This window comes from Rhamphochromis sp. 'chilingali' (assembly GCF_963969265.1).
Source record: "Rhamphochromis sp. 'chilingali' genome assembly, chromosome: 12".
Lineage (NCBI taxonomy): Eukaryota > Metazoa > Chordata > Actinopteri > Cichliformes > Cichlidae > Rhamphochromis > Rhamphochromis sp. 'chilingali'.
In genome coordinates this window covers 33,118,444-33,134,454 of record NC_137939.1, presented here as the reverse complement: position 1 = coordinate 33,134,454, position 16,011 = coordinate 33,118,444, and the positions used below count along the sequence as shown (strand labels likewise).

Sequence of the window (16,011 nt, the reverse complement as noted above, 5' to 3'; positions counted from 1 at the left end):
TAAATATAACCTCTCTTCTTCCTCTCCTGCCTTTCTTGCATCTTTATCTCTGACTAAAGTTATCTGGTAATCAATTATCTCCCCTGTGAAATACAGTAGCTATACCTCTCTCACACTGTGCAACAACTGCACACAAACAGTTTATGTGTTTGCTGATGTTTGTTGAGCTATGATGTATTTGAAAATATCCGACAGTTAAAAAAAAGATTACTTCCTTTATGCTCACTATTCTTCTGTAGCTGCATACAGAACTACAGCTGCTACAAGTTATGGAGATCTGCACTTGTTGCAGTGTTGTGCCAAGCCTTCCCACTTTAACCCCCTTAGTATAAAAGCTATTAATGATACCATTTAAGCTAAAGTAACAAGTCTGTTTGAAAATGTAAGGAATAGAAAGTACAGAGTTTTCTTAAATATGTAAAGAGTAAAAGGAAAATAAATACTTCACAAAAGATACCTGTTACTGTGGGAACTGATGAAGTTCCCACAGTAACAGAAGTATGTACTTTGTTACTTCCTGCATGCATTCCTTTTTTATCATCGTGTCATATTTTCCCATGGGATCCAGCAGTAGTCAAAGTCATTCTAGAAGCAAGTATTGCAACTTGGCCGCTGCAGGTGCATGAAAAAGAAAAACAGTTTAGACTTTTGAGAAGGTCTGAGTTTGTTCTTACGTTGGATTCCTCTTTTTAAAAGCAGAATTATTATTCATTGAGGTATTGGGTCAGGTATAATTTCTACATGCTAAAAAATATGTACTTTCAGGAAACGGGGATCAGTTTCTAGAATCAGGTACTTCACATGTGTCAGGTGAAGGCTCAGATCCTTCTGAACCATCTATGGAGCCAACATAAGGCACTAAAAGATCTTTCACAGGTTTTAGTCAGGCAACCTGAATGATACTTTTCAGTTAAAGGAACATTAGAGTCCAGTAGGTTGTACATACTGAACGTGTCTTGAACAACACCAGACTCTCCCAGACAGTTCAGTTTCCACCAATCATCACTTAGTCTTCCTCTTTAAAGTCAGTGTGGTAATGCAGTGTTGACAAATATGGCTCAGACAAGACGTGGCCTGATGCTTGACTGCGTGTCTGAATTCCATTAACCAGTTCCTTTTTCACCAGAAAAACAACACTAAAGTTCATAGAAAATCCTCTGATTTAGAAGAACTACAAACCTCACTAGTTATAGTTGAAGTTGACTAAGTAAAAAATTTGTCCATCCAATTCCTCAGTCTCATAAAACTGATCCAGTTTTGGATCATTTGACAATGATCCAAAACACACGGCCAAGGCAACAAAGACTGGCCCAAGGATTGGATCAAGAACAAGATCTTGGAGTAGCCTAGTCAGTCTCTAGACCTTAATCCCATAGAAAATCTGTGGAGGGAGCTGCAGGTTTGAGTCGCCAAACATCAGCCCCAAAACATTAATGACTTGGAGAGGATCTGCAAAGAGGAGTGGGACAAAATCCCCCCTGAGATGTGTGCAAAAAGTGTGGCCAACTACAACACGTTTTGTAGTAATATAGTGTGCTTGTGAAGGTATGGAAATGCCTAGGAGAGAGGGCAATGGACTTGTTGACCAGACTGTCACTCTTCAGCATTTTTTAAACAGAGTGCCAGATGAGTGGTGGATTTTCTAAACAGAGTTCCGGAGGAATGGTGTCCTAACAAATGGAACCAGTTGTCACCATTGCTGATGATGTCCAAAGCTGTATGAGTTGTAGCATGAAGCTGATGTGGTAAAAGTCTTGACATCCAGCCTTGCCAAAAAGGTGTTGAAAATGATCAGTGCAAAAACATAGCTTTTTCCTATTTGCTAGAAAGCAGATCATCTTTACTTTTGTGTAATAAAGACAAGATGCAAAAACACCCACAAAAAACTTAACCAGTAATAGCTTAGTTCTCCAGATATTCTTGACATGTTGGCTTTAATATTGTGCTCTTAGAAGTGAATACTTGAGACACAGCATGCACAAAATGGAAGCAGAGCATTAGCATTAACGATGAACTAGTTAGCTCATTGTTTAGTTACAGGATACAACACCATTATCAAAAATGTCCTTGGTTGTTCGAAGTGAACTCACCACCAATGGGATAAGTACGATTACAGATGTTTAACCTCACAAAAAGATGGTTCACAAAATTCTCCAACAACAGGGCCAAGTCTAGGCCACAGATTTCTTCGTCTGTCTGTGCTGTCTTTCTTTTTTGAAGCAAGTTGATGAATGTTCAGACACTAATCCAAACATTAATGCAGAGAGCTGAAAGACATTAAAGGCTAAGTGGACTAAACAAAAGTACATAAAAAGCATTCTTTACTAATATACAACAGATTAGTGCAGATTTGAGAGAACAGGCATTGGGTGTTTGCGGCGGTGTGGGGTTGGTACGTGCCATGGGTCACATTTCAGTGTTTAATACTGAAGTGAAATATCGTTTTATTCTGTTCCATTAGATGTGCTAAAATCTGCATTTACAAACTTAAATTAATTGCTCACAGGTTTATAATTTCAGCGTTAATTTGCATTCTTAATGTTTATTAACAATGTATTAATGTATTTTTTGTATTGTATTGTTATCAAACTGCATGCTTGAGGGAATATTTCAAACTGAACGCAAGCACAAAACATCAAATCCATTAAACAAGTACCAAAGGGTAATGATTAGTATAGTAAAAAAAAATCCAATAACACTGAGAACTGAGAAATTGACAGAATTAAACAATTATTTATTCACTGAAGAAGATGATGAAGCACAAGGTGTGACAGATTTTCAAAGCGAGGCTCTGATGGGATAATGCTTTTGCGCTTCTTCACTTGCAAGCCAGAAACTTCTCACTTCTCTTAATGATGAGGTCCTCCCTTCATTACACGTTTACACGGCTCCCCTCTGCTTTAAGCTTTGTTTCCACTAACATACTGTACTGTAATTTTTATTGTCAGGCTTTTTGTTTAAATTTTGTCTAATAACGTACATTTTGGTTGTCAAAGCTGGACATTTAAGGTTTATTAAAACAAAATTCTTAATATATTGACTGGCAGTACTGCAGTTTTTTCAGTTCAAATAGAACATTACCATCTCTTTTTCTGCCTGTCCCATTTGGTTTTTTAGCCGTCAGAATTGATGTCTGAAAGCCAACAAAGATACTCTACGGATTTACTTTGCCAAGTGGCAAACGGCCTTGCCATTTTGTTCCATTTGATTGACCTTTGTTGTTATTATTTATTTTATTTTATATTCAGTTGTTACAGATGGGACAGACATGGCTGGGGGATAGGAAAAGGAGAAAGAAAGATGAAGTAACAGAAAAACAGAGGGGAAGGGAGACAGTGAGAAAGGACACATAAAAAGAAATCCCCCGGATCACCTGTTGAGAAAAAAAAAAAGAACAACAAAGTGAGAACAAGCAAAAAAGGAGAGCAACATAATAAACACAGCACCATCACATTAATGTAGCTAACAGTAAATGACAGTAAATACTAAATATTGAAGGTTGTTGTGCAGCACGCAGGACCGACAGTGCATTGAAGTAGCAGCCAAGAAATGGCCTGTAAATGGCCTGTATTTATATAGCGCTTTACATATCCAGTCATCCACCCATTCACACACACATTCACACACTGGTGAGGGCAAGCTACATTGTAGCCACAGCCACCCTGGGGCGCACTGACAGAGGTGTAAGCTGTGTCCCAAAACGTAGGCTGCATCCTTCGGAGGGGGCATTTGAAGGTCAATTACGTCACAGCCACGCGACGAAGGCTGTCCCAATTCGTCGACTCCTTAAAATGCGGCCAAGAAATGCATTCTTCCTTTCCCCGAATTTGAAGGCTGGGCCAGGTGTGTCCTTCGTGGCACACCATATCCCAGAATTTATAGCGCAGCCCAGCCAATTCCAGTTTCCAAGAACGGCGGCTGCTGCCAAGTTTTAATATCACTCTTATTAATCTTTCTGGGTCACAAAATAAACTTTTAATATATTTTCAAGCGAGAAAGTAGCTGTGTAAACTTCAAATATCTGCTTGATTTATCAAGACATCACATATTTGCAAAAGTGCTCCGACGTTTTTGGAGATGTCATTTACCCACCCGCTCGCTCGATAGCCAGCCGGGGTGTTCAATGGTCACTCGAGCCAGCGAGAGCAGCGGACTCCCGGCTTCATCGTTTTCAGACCCCCGCTGTCTTTTGCTACTCAGGTTAAACATGATATATAAATCACTCGGATATCTTAAAAATGTAATTGTTTGGCTTTTTTCTGTGTTTTATTTGTTCCGGAGTAAATTGGTTTGGCTGAGATCAAAGTTATTAGATTAGATTAGATTTTTTTTTAAAAAGTTCCATTTATTGTTTGTCTTTTGCACTGAATGGAACTGGAACCTCATTGTCTCGTCTTTCTATATACTGTTCTGTATATAGACAATTGTTCTAATAGAATATTATGGTGAACAGTTTCGAAAAGCTGCACTTAAGATCTAGCAGGACATGCACAGAGATGAGTCCACTGTCAGAGGCCACAGAAAGACCTTCACTAAAGCTGTTTGTGTACTGTGATGAGCTTTGAAATCTGACTGAAACTCTTCAAATAAGCCATTCCTCTGCAGATGATCTGTTAGCTGTTTGACTAATACAATTCTCTGAGCTCGACAGGGCCATAGAAGTTCCTTAACCCATCCTGCTGATGGAGGAACAGGATGAGCAATGTCAGAGCCTTAAAAAATTAACTCCAACAGCCACTGGTGTGAATGTCTCTAATTAAACAATCAGAAATGGACTTCACAAGGGTGGCCTGAGGGTTCAAGGTCCTCTCGTGGGCCCTGTGTTCTGTGGAACCTGATTAGCATTTACAGTACTTGGAACGTCCATTAGTAACCTCCTGTGCTTTCTAACTATGAGAGCAGGTTCACCCTGGTCACATGTGACAAATGTAAAAGGATCTGAAGAAGGAATGGACATGTACCTGTAACATCATTCGAAATGACCTGTTTGGTGGTGGGTCAGTGATGGTCTGAGGAGGCCTATCCATGGAGGAAAGCACATAACACCACCCTTTCTGCCATTAGATATCAGGATGCTTTGGTCCACATCTGGGAGGACATTCTATAGGACAGCGGTCTCCAACCTTTTTTGCGCCATGGACCGGTTTATGCCGAAAATATTTTCATGGACCGGCCTTTAAGGTGTCGCGGATAAATACAACAAAATAAAACTAGTACCGGTACCGAAAAAAAGAAAATTTATTCATAACACAAGTGAAACGACCCAGGAAAACCGAGTAAACGATAAAAACGATAACAAAATAACGATAAAAACCCTGAAAACTATACATTTCACACCTGAGCCTCAACTCTCGCGGCCCTGTACCAAACGACTCACGGACCGGTACCGGTCCGAGGCCCGGGGGTTGGGGACCGCTGCTATAGGACATCATTCATTGTCTCATTAAAAGCATGCCCTGACATACAGTTATGCGTACGAGCCGATTTCTTGGTTTCATTTCCATGAAAAGGTGTGGCAACATTTTATTCCTAACACATTACCCAATTCACAACAGTATAGATATTCAGCATTTTTTTTTTCCCGTTGAGATCGGGTGTGTGTATGTTCCAGTAAAGAACTACATTTCAGGAAATGAAAGAATTATGACTGGAGAAGAAAATGCTACTTTGGCAGGTTGTGGTTTGCAGCTCAGCTGCAGGACAGAGGTGGAGCAGTGGGTTCCGGGTTTGGTGTCAGGGGAGGCTGACCCTGATCTGATGACTTAACTGTGTACGGCATGTAGCAGAGGCAGGCAGCTGAAAAGCTGCTGCAACTGTCAATAAAAATCAATTTTAAAAAAACAAACATTATAAAAAATACAATTAAATACAAAATGATAATCATAAGTTACAATCATTTAAATCACATATTTACTAGATTAAATCATGTTAAAGTCCTAGAATATAATGTATGTTTTTCTGATAGGTCCCTGATAATTCAGTACTTCTATTACTTACTATACTTTGACCTATTATGGATTTTACTTAAAAAGACATATTCATATATGTAGTTCTAGACCTTTCTTTCCCCTTATTCTTCTCTAAAAAATAAAAATCCTTCTTCAACAGATGTGCCATTCATGCCATTCATTCTGTGTTGTTGTTGTTGGTGGTAGTGATGTTGGTGTTGTTTATATTGTTGCTGGCGTTGCTGTTGTTGCTGGTGGTGTTGTCATGGTCATTTTTGTTGTGGAGGCCGATGAGAAAAATGTAAAAGCTGGCAAAGGTCGCACGGTGGATTTCAGTTTTGAACTCACTGAAGCTGCGAAGAATGACAGTCAGAGTCATAACACTACTACCAATAGTCATAACAATACTGTTCAAATCTGCATGTGACAAACAATTTGAGGTTTTGTGGTGTTTTGCTAAGAATGAAAGTTGTTTTTTTTTTTTGTCTAAACCTAACAGGTAGTCTACTTAAAAGATTGTCAGTGAGAAGCAAAGATTTCTTCACAGATTTATAGACATGAATACAATTCTTAACCTTTTAGAGTTTTGCTCAACCAATTGGTAGAGTACATTTTCAGGCCCTATACAGTATGTAACTGAGGCTTTCACTGAAATTGTTTTAATGACTTACTGTCCAGTGTAATCATTTACCGTCATTCCTTACTGTGAAGCACTTTGGGGTACCCCCTGGTTTTAAACGTGCTGTATAAATTGTATTGTATCTACAACCATTTATTTGGTTACAAAAATCTACCACAAATTCCAATTCAGAATTCTTTCAGTGCCACGTCTTCCTTTTATAATGTCTCTTTCTGCTATCAGGACCTAACATGGCAGTGATTGTGGATATCGCAGTCTGTCATTCACCAGTACAACATAGCCCGCCTCTGCAAACCAGCCCAACTAGCACATATTGCATAATAAACTCTGAACATCATGACATTATTATCTTTTAATTTGTTTTCAAAGACATTTCTCAGTTTGAAAGAAACCTTAATATAAAGCATGTGTGGTCAAGTTGAAAAGAATCTAAATTAATTCAGAACAATACATTAAATTTCCAGAGCATCAAATGTCACTTGCTGAGCTTTTGTTACCTTTGACGATCTCTCATCTTCCCACCTGTGTGTCTTTTTTCTGATATATTTTGCCTTTAAGAGTAAAGTTATTACTTTTTTTGGACCTTTAGCTAGCACAAAGATGGTCTATGGTCCAAACCACACAGAAAGAAATTGTGTGTGGTGTTTGTTAACCTACTGGAAACATTGCATTTGAAATCACCTGGCATATCAAAGAAAAGTTAGTGAGCACCCTCTTGTGGTGCCATGCACACAAATAAATCATTATGACATTTGTTTCTTACTAAGTTTCTTCTGCCGGGAAGCATCTGGGTGCCTGCAGCTCAGGATGTAGAGCAATAATCAAATATCTAATAATTGGGAGTTTGGTGGTTCAATTCCCAGCTTCTTCAGTCATGCTGACTACATGCTGAAGTATCTTTGGGCAAGGTACTGAGCCTTAAGTTGCTCCTGATGCAGTCAGTGGAGTGTGAATGTTACATAGAGCACTAAGATGCAGACAAATGTGTTTTTAGTTACTTTTAGAATAAAACAAATTTTATTTCCTTTGTTGTTGACTTGTTTTAGTTACATATTTTTTATTTGGTCCTTCCTATATGTCCATAGATAAATTATAAGTTTATAATACAAGTTTATAAGTTCATTTCCTTTCCTTTGATTTTTTTGAACATCATAGTCTCAAATAATAATTATATTACTATACTTTACATTAGCTGGTTCATTCGTGAGTAGTTATCACAACAACTTAACCATTTTAACTCATATGTTTCCTTTTAGCTTTATTCCTTAGTATATCTTTCCTATCCATCTCATTCATCATGTCATTAGAGTTGTTTTAAAGCATGCATGAGCTGGCACACACAGACAATATGTAATTTAGATTTGATATCTCTGTGAGTGTAGCGTAGGTTTCGTTCCGGTCCCTGGATTGATGCTGTGGTACGTCAAATCTTCATTTGTGAACACGGCAGAGCACTTCGCTTAGAGAGCACCTAAGAAAAGAATACATATTTACGAAGAAATGGCAGAATACATGAAACGCAGATCAGTAATGATAAGGTGAAGCAAAAGATGATGACATGGATCAGTCATTACACAACTGGATTCATTTCATTCCACTGGCTCATCAACAATTGCAAAAACAGTCCAATTACTGCTCTGATCAAAAGATAGCATTTATGAAAAAAAATAGTTATGATTAGCTGTACCTAATAAACTGGATCCAGAGTGTGTGTACATTACCAGCAAATCTGAGTATCATAATTACCTGGGTGACAGAGATCCATCAGAAAAGCATAGCAACTAACAGAAAAGGGAAGGTTAAGTTGGTATCACTCTACTGTGTTTATATAGAAAGGTTTGAATAGCTTGATTCTTTTTATATATATATTAGTATCAACATATATGCTTAGTCCTGAACCGTCCAACATATTATTGACATAAAATCTGAACAATCTTTGAAATCCTTAATCCCATAAATTAAAAATAGTTTTTTTTAATATAAATTTGAATCCAAATTTATTGTAAAATACAAATTTAAAAGACTTTTCCCTCTCCAATACACTTTTCTCCTCAACAGGCAGCTCCACAATTCTTTCATAGGGGCAGCCATATGGGGGCCACCAAATAAAGAATTTCCAGTTGTATTATGCTGTTGTCAAATACAGGTTACTTGAAAAATATGGCAAAAATGAGTGAAAGAAAAGAATTATATAATAATAATGGATTGCATTTATATAGCGCTTTTCGGGACCCCTCAAAGCGCTTTACAATACCACTATTCATTCACTCTCACATTCATACACTGGTGGAGGCAGCCACAGTTGTAGCCACAGCTGCCCTGAGGCAGACTGACAGAGGCGAGGCTGCCATATCACGCCATCGGCCCCTCTGGCCATCACCAGCAGGCGGTAGGTGAAGTGTCTTGCCCAAGGACACAATGACCGAGACTGTCTGAGCCGGGGCTCAAACCGGCAACCTTCCAATTACAAGACGAACTGCCAACTCTTGAGCAACGATCGCTGTCAACTTAATTTCCTGCTATTAAAGTCGATATCACTGAAAATGGGTAAATATGAAAATCAAATAAGATTTTGAAATCTATAATAATTTGCTTTAAATAACGATTTAATGTTTCAACTCATTGTAGGGTGTTTTTGTCTCTCCTGTGCTCAAGTTTATTTAACTTATTACCATCACAGGACAGTTTTGGCAGGAAGGCCTGCAAATTTTGAGGTGGTGGCCGGTGCCACCTTGGTGCACCCTGTTTACAGTTAAAGAAGAAACGTTCATATCTTTAACCGTCAACAGTTTATTGGGAAAAATTATTTCACAACTTTCATCTTTGTGTCTGAGAACTGAAAAATGACTATTCCTATTTTTACCTGATTCACTATAAAGAACTGAACTGAAAGATCACGCCACTTACACCGTTTTAAGTTCTAAGTGGCGATGCTTTAGTCATCTGAGCTTTCAACTCCATCTGGCTGGGGGCGTGTGGCAGTGGTGTAAACTGTAGACATTTCCACAGGAGGTGGAAATGTCTCCTCTCTGATCTCTTCATACAGCTGGTTGTCCTGAAGGAGGAGAAGAAACCACCTGACTGATACAAACTTAGCAATAATGAAAGTCATGTCTCATACTTCCTAAAACTTACATCTATGATGCTGGAGTACACATTTTCTACTGGAGGTCCTGAAAACATAAAGTTCAGAAAATAAACATCTTGCATGAGGAAACCTTGCAATACGTAGAACCTGAGGAAGCAAACTCTGTAAAATATGAGGAACTAAATCTGAAGAACTAAAATAAGTTCAGGTCAGTGACATAAATATCTAAATGACTAGTAACTATTAACTAAATAGTAACTACAAGTAATTACTGCTGTAACCAGTCACTGTTCTTAGTTATAAATGAACATCTGGTGCTTTGGTTACATACAGGGAAGAGAGAGTGTGTGTGTGTGTGCGTGCGTGCGTGCGTGCGTGCGTGCGTGCGTGCGTGCGTGCGTGCGTGCGTGCGTGTGTGCGTGTGTGCGTGTGTGTGTGTGTGCTATGGAAGACAAGTTTGACTTCTGTGTACACAATTTAAAAGAAAATTATAGCTTCATAGATGAATAGTATTTTTTAAAAAGTGTTCTTTAAAGTCTTACACTAAACACTTGGTACATACAAATCTGTCCCACTGAAAGTTATTTTTGCAAATAGTCTCCATAAAGTATATTTCTAGATCTTACTGCAAAAACTAGGTTGGGGATAGTCTCCAAAACAGGATAATGCATCAATAAAGTCCTTTAAAAATATTACAAAATGCTTTAAAATTCATTTTTTGTACGCTCACTTATGGGTTTAGTGGCTCTCCTCTTGCAGAAAATCAGCAAAGCTGCTGATAAGAAGGCGATCAGGACAATCACAAACAGACCCGTGTATAGCAGCAGATCTACAGGAGTTGAACAGAACAGACTTAGTTTATTTAGTTTAAATACAGCATGTGGCCGTGGGCCAGTTCATTTAGCCACAGTGTTATGTGAATTCATGTGCTTGCATGTTCACAGTAAGCAGGTATTTTCCTTATCCATTCAGCACCAACACATACAACAGCTCATTAGGTAGAGAGAAGTGTTCACTTAATATTACTTAAAGCATAGTTGCTCCTACATGTCCACCTTAAGATGAAAACTATAAAGAGAAGTTTTTTTTGGTTTTAGGCATGATTATCTACTGCTGTGCTTCCTCATTTTAATTAAAGTATTCATTAATACCTACAGTTCAAATGAGGCTTTTTGTGTGCTATAACTGCTGTACTCACAATTGTAAAAATAGAAAGATTAGAAGATTAGAAGTACTGCACTTTTTCTACTTGTATGTTATTTCAATTTAATGTATTCTTACTTCTAACACAATTATTCCTTTGTGGGTATGTGACACATTCTAATAAACTCATGCATAATTTAAATAGACCCATCTACATACATGCAAATATAAATGTACCTGAACTTGCAGGTTGGGTGGGAAAGTGTTGGAAAGCTTCAGTGGAGGATGATGTAGCATTGGAGATTGAACTCTCTGGTGTCATCTTCATTGTTGGTGTGGAGGCTGATGTGACAAATGTTTATGTTGAAAAAGGTTTCAGAATTAAATTTAGCATTGAAACACTTGAAGCTATCAATAATGAATAATGCAGCTAGTTAACTGACAGGTTAACTGGAGGTTCATTAATATTCTTTTAGTGAAACACGTACAAGAAAGTAATAGTTTGGGCTTCACAGCAGAACTGATAAAACTGCATTTTTACAGTTGATATAATATACAAAGGTTATTTGAATAAGGTGTCAGTAAGTATTTGGACAGGTATGAACAAACATTTTCATGACATTCAGCAGAAACTCACCTTCTTTGACAGAGATCTGAAATTCATAGTTTGAATCAAAAAAATCTACACCCATTCTCCCCAAAGAGCACCTGTACACTCCCGAGTCAGACACTTCCAGCTTTGTGATGCTCGCATACATAATTGTCTTAGTTCCTAGAAAGCTTCCTTCTTTATATTCAATGCTGTATCTGCCTCGTTGAGCTGTGTCCTCTGTTGTTTCAATGAGAATTTTTCCTTGTTCACATTTTTCCTTACAGAAGAGCCTCAAGCTTCCAGACAAAGAAAATGAACAGCCAACTGTGATGTTTCCTCCCTCCCTTTCTGCATGGATGTGAATTTCAGCAGTAGCAAGATCAGCGTTTCCATCCTGAAGTGCTTCTGAAAATGCAAACAATCAGTAATTACGACATGCCCAAAATAATTTAAAACACCTTTATAAATTAAATTGAAGACCAAAAATTATTTAAGCAGATCGAACATTTTCAGTTTCAGTTAAATTCACTACATTTTTATTGATTTTGAATTTGCAAACACAGCTCCATGATTCTTCCTGACATCAACACAAACCATCGGCTGATGAAAACTCAGAACCTTATTTTAAAAAAGCTTGAAAGCTGGACTTTTTGTGTTTCTGATTAAATCTTCTTTTGCTTTCTTTGAATGTGAAATGGAGGTTGTGGATTTGTTGTTTAACATCTGAAGATTTCCGTTAACACGTTCATGTTGTGCTTTTTAAAACTGTCATGGTTCTGGGTCCGTTGGACCTAGTGTTTTGAGTTTATTATGTTTTGGTTTATTTTTGCATTATGGATTGTTTTCTGCTGTTCTGGTGCTTTGTTTATTATTATCATTATAGACCTGTTTCTGTTATTCTTGGTGAGGGATCAGTTCTTAGGTTTTGGGTTCTCATGTGTGTTGCAGTTTCTGTTCAGTGTCTAGTCTGTCTCTCAGTGTCATGTCTGCATCTGGTTTAGTAATTCTTGTTTCCTGTCTTATTGTGAAAGTCTTTGTCTTATGTTAGTGTGTGCAGCTTAGCTCCCCCGTCGCGTTAGCCCTGATCTCCCCCAGCTGTGTCTCCCTTCTGTTGCCCATTCCCTCATTACTACCCTGTGTATTTAAGCCCTGTGTTTTCCCATGCTCGGTGTCGTGTCCTACCGTCAGATCCTGCCTGTGTTTTCTAGTTAGTGTTTTCATGTTTGGTTTCTGTTTTGTTGGTGCCAGCAATAAAGCTGTGGTTTTCAGTTATCTTTCCATCTCAGAGTCCTGCACTTGGATCCACATCTCCACCTCCCCGCACACAGAGCGCTGACAAAAACAATGGAAACGACTCTCTAAGATTATTTTTTTTAATATCCTGCGTATTTGCTAAAGCAGTAAGTCTGACGCAACACCAGTCTGCACTTCTAACTCTTTATACCAGAAAAGGCAACGAAAAATTGATCTTTTAAAAAAAGAAAAACATTTGGGTAATTCAACAAAGATGAAACTATGATTAGAAGGCCAATGTCTAACGAGAGATCTATTGTGAAACTAAAAATATATCTATAAAAAAATATTTTTGTGCTAAGAACTTATTTTCTCCATACATTTATATTTTTAAGCAGTTAAATTGTGTTGTTGGTGAGCTATGTGTGGAAGTGACCTTTTCCCAACTCTTAACCACGTGTTTAACCACAGAAACCAATAACTTGTAAGCGAGAGGTGACAATAATGAGCAAAACAGAATAAACCATTTAAACTGTTCAGCAAGTTGCAAAATGAATTCGTTAACACCACATAGAAATAAAATAATAATAAAAGTGATAAAACAAGTTAAATAAGAAAATTTACTCACGAATGAAGATGAAACAGACCAAACTGTGACACAGTTTCATATCGAGGCTGTGATGAGTAACTGCTTCCTCTCTTCCTTCTTTACTTAGAAAAAAGGAACATTCGACTTCCTGTTTTGCAAGAATGATTTAGTCCAATTTTATGAAAAGGTTTCATTAACTACAGACAAAAATTAAATCCTTTGTTTTGAATGTAAAACAAACCAGAACTAGTGTAAGTAAAAGTGCATTTCAGTGCATGCTTCAGCTGTTGCAATGTTTGTTCATTGCCCCTCATTGGTTTTGTTTCAGTCCTGATTTTAGCTGATATTTGTGCAAAATTGTGAGGTTAACCACAAACAGTGATATTGTCTTTTGTAACAAAACCATGATAATTTACTACTCACACAGGGTTTTTACCGCTCAGAAATTTGACACCGGAAGAAACCTTAAGTTGAATCTAAAGGTTAACCATGTTGGCACATTAGAAAAAGTATGTGTAGGTTTGGTGGCAGAGAAAGTCAACGAGGTTACACACAGATGAACAAGGAAGGAGAGGTGGCAGTTTAAACTGTCACATGAGAGATGACCTACAATACTGAGACACAGAGACTAGAAGGATTTCAGAGTCTGCCAAGTTGTCCAGGTGAAGTTTAAGATGAGCATGTGCAGTTTCTAATGTCTCTAAACTAGGAACCATCTTAACAACTTCCCCAAACACTATTCAGCTGAATTACAGTCAAAATCTTGTCTTGTGTGTTCTTTTGCAAGAACATGAGATTGTACGCTGTGCTTAACACTCGCAGGTAAGTACTCATGACTGCATGTGCCTTTGTTCTGCAAGGAGATCTTACCTGTCATGAGCAAACCAGTCTTCCATACTTGCCTGGTTTTTTTTTTTAGCATGCTTTTCTTTTTGTACTTTCACTTTGTGTTGGACCATGTCCCGTGTTCCTGCACACTGCACAAAAACATATATTAGTGTCACACATTGTGAATACCCACAGTGGCATTGAAGTCAAGCACTTGTGGTTGCAACATGCCTTAGGTTGTCCCAAGGTTGTGCAGGTGGATCTTACCTGTGATGGTTTCACCAGCTTCCATATTTGCCTCTGAAAATGTAATAAGTGATTTATTCAGCTCTTTTGGTCTCAACTGTGCCAAACATGTTGCGTAGCAGGTTATGTTCCAGATTAGAAATCCACAGATATTAAATCGTCACGAACTGACTGATTGGATCATTGGAAAAAGCATCTCCATTCCTGGAAGATCCCTCAGGCCTCTGTGTGTGTACAGCAGGAGGGTGTAAAGTTTTCCGGTGGGAAAATATGGTTAGGAGTAAGGTGGACATCATAGACATTAATGTCTAATCAGGGAAATGTGCTGGACAATAGATGCTAGTAGACAATTGTGTCTATTTTCTACCACTTTCCCATGATTATCAGTAAGAAATATATAGTCTTCGAGGAAACTTTATTTTTTCCTGTTGGTTCCAAATATTTTGTTTGTTCTCTAAGCACAAATACATGACACTAAAACAGAGTACTTGTTTGTACTTGCTAAACTTACATCCAGTTTGCATGTAGACTAATTTTTAATTTTGTTATTTATTCTTTACTTACTCTCAAACTATTAAACACCACCGAGGATTCAGATGAGAGAATAAAGTAGTGCTACATTTATATCTAGTCTACATCTAGTAGATCTTCAGAGAGTACTTCAAGTAATCTTGGTAACCATGCAGTAGCTTGGTTTCAAGCTTCACCGTGATCCCATCTTGCAGGTCAGTTCCTCTCACACTCAAAGCTCCTTCTTCCATCACTCTTGGGGCTTGTTACCCGATTTTGGGTGGGGGTGGTTATATTGTTAATGGACTGATTCATATATAGCACTTTTTTACTCTCCTGGAGCGCTCAAAGCTCTTTATGCAACATGCCACATTCACCCATTCACACTCAGTCACACATGCACTTTTTTAAGTGCTCACTAACTGTTCTTCTAAAAAATGTAGCTTGATCTCTGATCCTTTAAAGAAAGTTCAATTCACCTTCATTATTAGCTTCAAGGGTCTCTAGACCCAAATACAATATTGTATTTTATATTTGATTTCAGTTAAATTTTAATGGTGTTTTAAAACTTTGAAGTCCTTAAACTTACTACTATGCAGTTTATTATGTTGCCAGAGTCGCTGAAGACCAGTGTTGGGCAAGTTACTTTGAAAAAGTAATTAATTATAGTTACTAGTTACTTCTTCAAAAAAGTAACTGAGTTAGTAACTGAGTTACAATATTCTAAAAGTAATTAATTACTTGAAAAGTAACTATTGCGTTACTTTAAAAAAATGTTTAAAATGTTTAAGCCTCTGGGGTCCAGGGGCCATTTTTAACTACTTTTGATTTTCCCTCCACATTTCACCTTTAAAAACAGTTTATTTGCCTTGTTTGGTATCATCCTTTTCAGCGCAACCTTGTGTGTCTGAATAAAGAGTTGTGTTTTCATTTTGACATACTGTATTAACACAACTGATCTAAAATCAGACAAAAAAAACATAAAATCAGAGTAGAAAAAGTTATATTTTTTATCGTAACAACCACAAACATGTTTATTGAATCATATTTCATAACTTTAAATGCAAATACAAATTGTCAATTTTAAAATCATATGCACAAGTTTTGCAAACAACAAAGTTATTCATTTACCTTTTACCCTTTTTTTAAATAACCATTTCAAACTATTTACAGAACAATCAGCTGTTCTGCATT

General features: G+C 37.6%; 1 protein-coding gene across 1 annotated transcript; it reads right to left on the bottom strand.

Moving 5' to 3' along the window:
* Positions 1-7,625: 7,625 nt before the first annotated feature.
* LOC308407443 (uncharacterized protein) lies at positions 7,626-13,313 on the bottom strand. Its single transcript, XM_080899076.1, has 7 exons — positions 13,273-13,313; positions 11,457-11,816; positions 11,057-11,161; positions 10,407-10,505; positions 9,724-9,761; positions 9,496-9,643; positions 7,626-8,059 (listed from the first exon to the last, which is right to left on the bottom strand). Exons 1-6 carry the CDS (start codon positions 13,310-13,312, stop codon positions 9,524-9,526), a joined length of 762 nt encoding a protein of 253 aa, XP_080755202.1. The 5' UTR covers position 13,313; the 3' UTR covers positions 7,626-8,059; positions 9,496-9,523.
* Positions 13,314-16,011: the final 2,698 nt, after the last annotated feature.

Coding starts and splice junctions, on each gene's coding strand:
- LOC308407443 (XM_080899076.1), bottom strand. CDS start 13,312: ATGAAACTGTGTCACAGTTTGGTCTGTTTCATCTTCATTC. Junction 9,762..10,406: donor GAGAGCCACTAAACCCATAA/GTGAGCGTACAA, acceptor TTATGTTTTCAG/GACCTCCAGTAGAAAATGTG. Junction 9,644..9,723: donor TGTACTCCAGCATCATAGAT/GTAAGTTTTAGG, acceptor CTCCTCCTTCAG/GACAACCAGCTGTATGAAGA.